At 63.5% G+C, this 2061-nt stretch overlaps 3 protein-coding genes across 3 annotated transcripts; 1 reads left to right on the plus strand and 2 right to left on the minus strand.

Moving 5' to 3' along the window:
• Window positions 1–110: 110 nt before the first annotated feature.
• Window positions 111–650, minus strand: TraAM80_10547 (receptor-type adenylate cyclase; the record flags this gene model as incomplete). Its single annotated transcript, XM_029387160.1, has 1 exon — window positions 111–650. One exon carries the CDS (start codon window positions 648–650, stop codon window positions 111–113), a length of 540 nt encoding a protein of 179 aa, XP_029232997.1.
• A 99-nt stretch (window positions 651–749) lies between these two features.
• On the minus strand, window positions 750–1124 carry TraAM80_10548 (uncharacterized protein; the record flags this gene model as incomplete). Its single annotated transcript, XM_029387161.1, has 1 exon — window positions 750–1124. One exon carries the CDS (start codon window positions 1122–1124, stop codon window positions 750–752), a length of 375 nt encoding a protein of 124 aa, XP_029232998.1.
• A 128-nt stretch (window positions 1125–1252) lies between these two features.
• On the plus strand, window positions 1253–2061 carry TraAM80_10549 (uncharacterized protein; the record flags this gene model as incomplete). Its single annotated transcript, XM_029387162.1, has 1 exon — window positions 1253–2061. A coding segment is annotated over one exon (809 nt), but the record flags the coding sequence as incomplete, so codon positions are not given.

The following is a 2061-nucleotide window of genomic DNA, read 5'->3' on the forward strand; positions in this document are numbered from 1 at the left end:
CCAACGCAGCTGCCCGGCGCAGGTGCAGGCAGCGGCCGTGCACTGCAGCAGCAAACGCGAGCGTGGGCACAAACTTCGCACCACCATCAGCCACGACAGCACGCCAAGTCTCAAAAACAACGTCCTGCACCGCCGAGGGAGCCAGCAGGTACGCGCCAGCGGTGCGTCCGTCCGCCAGCATCTTCGCAATGAACTTCGCGGTGTCTCGTATCGGCGAGCCAAACACAATCACAGCCTGCGTCTAAGTCACAGCAAACTGCTCCCACGCAGCATCGAACTCCTTCGGGTCGGCCCCACCTAGCCCAGCACCCTGCACAGCGAAGACGCCGCTCAGCTCGTAGCCCACCTCCGACATCACACGCCCTGCCTGCTCGCACTCGCTGTCGCCAAAAAAGGATATTCCGCGGGTACGTGAAGCCCATCCGAAGCACCCGCAGCCGAGCCACGGCAAAGCGTGCAAGTGCCGGCGGCTCCGTCGCAGGATCAGCACACAAAAAGTACATGTTGGGGTTCCACCCACGCACCGCACTCAACGCTGTCAACGGGGCAAAAGCCACAACGTCAAAGCGACGCAATACCGGCAGCACAGTATTCAAGTACGTGTCGCCGAACTGAGTCAAAAGAGCGAGAGTACCGTTCTCCTTCTGCATCGCATCCCCCAAGACGGTAACAAATTCGCTCTTCTTCGCCTCCCTTTTGACAAGTTCAACGCAAACATCGCCCGCAGCAACAGAGCTGCGTGCCCACAGCTAGGCATTTACGCCGGTGCAAACGCAGCAGAGGGCCGCAAGCCCAACCGCGCGCAGCTGCCTCGCCGCCCCCCAACGCACCGCCATACCCGCTGCCTTGCGACTGTCTTGCTGTGTGGCCTGTGGATTACTACAGCAGAGAAAAAGGGAGGGAAAAATGACGGACACTCTGCAGAAAAAGCAGAAAAGGGGCGGAGCGAGCGCCGGTGAGAGTGCACGGCCGCACGCGCAGCCGCCAATGCACTCGGCGCAAAGGAAAGCAACGGATGCGACAAGGACAAAAGTTGTACGGAAAAGAACCTCTGTGGAGCAAAGCGACAACAACACCCGCCCTCTCTCAGGAGCAGATGCCAAGGAGAAGACGCACTTCCACATGCCACGCGCGCCCCTTCACGGCCGTTCGCCAATGCGAGCCTGTGCTCGCGAAGCATAACGCAGATGACTACGAGCCTTCACGCGCCCGCGTTCTCTTGCCCCTTCCATTCACACGCGGCCTATGATCCATGATCCTGCCTTTCATTAATCCACCCATCACCCCCTGGAAGCGGCGGGCTGCCGCGTGCCGGGTGCCCTCCGCCAGCGGGTTTCTCCCCGCTGCGGCCAACTGCCCTAGCACCTTCCGTCTGCCTCCTTTCGCAAAAAGGCGGGGGTCCTCCCTTTGCGGGCAAAGGGTTGTCCCGGAAGGCTTCCTCCGACCCCTTTTTCGGCCCACGTTTGGCCCCGCAAGGGCGTTTCATCGCCGCGTAAGGGAAGGTGCACCCCCCCCCCCCCCCCAGACCGCCGGCCAGCGCACCGCAGTGGGAGCGCTCCGCCCCTCCCTTCGTCCTGTGGTGAGCCGGCGCACGGGGGCAGGGGTCCCTTCCTCGCCAAATCCTCGTTCTCACGGCTGCGGGGCCGCCGTGTCCGGGCGGGCGCCGAGCCCATGCGATCGCACCGACACCCCGTGGGTCTGCGGGCTCTGCGCAGTCGTGGCCTTCCTACTCGCTGCCCCCGCAGACCTCGCAACACGGCCCAGCGCCTGCGCGAGCACTGTGGAAGAACTTGTGCGCAGGGTGGTGGGAAGGCGGGTGGCATCCGCGACCATTCAGACCGCGCAAGGTTCGGAATGCGTTGGTGGGGTGGCGCTCCATAGCTACCTGGGGGGGCCGAGGTGTTCTGGGCTGTGCTTGCCGTTCCGTAGCTCCGCGGCGTCGGCCTCGCGCGGGCAAGAACAGGCCCCATGCGAATGCCACAACGACCACACACGCCTTCAGTTCCACGGGGACAAGTGTGAAGCAAGCGCTGGAGAGGCGCTCCAATGCCACAGTTCAAT

Source organism: Trypanosoma rangeli (assembly GCF_003719475.1).
Source record: "Trypanosoma rangeli strain AM80 chromosome Unknown Tra_15.4_contig_01045, whole genome shotgun sequence".
In the NCBI taxonomy this organism is placed as follows: Eukaryota; Euglenozoa; class Kinetoplastea; order Trypanosomatida; family Trypanosomatidae; genus Trypanosoma; species Trypanosoma rangeli.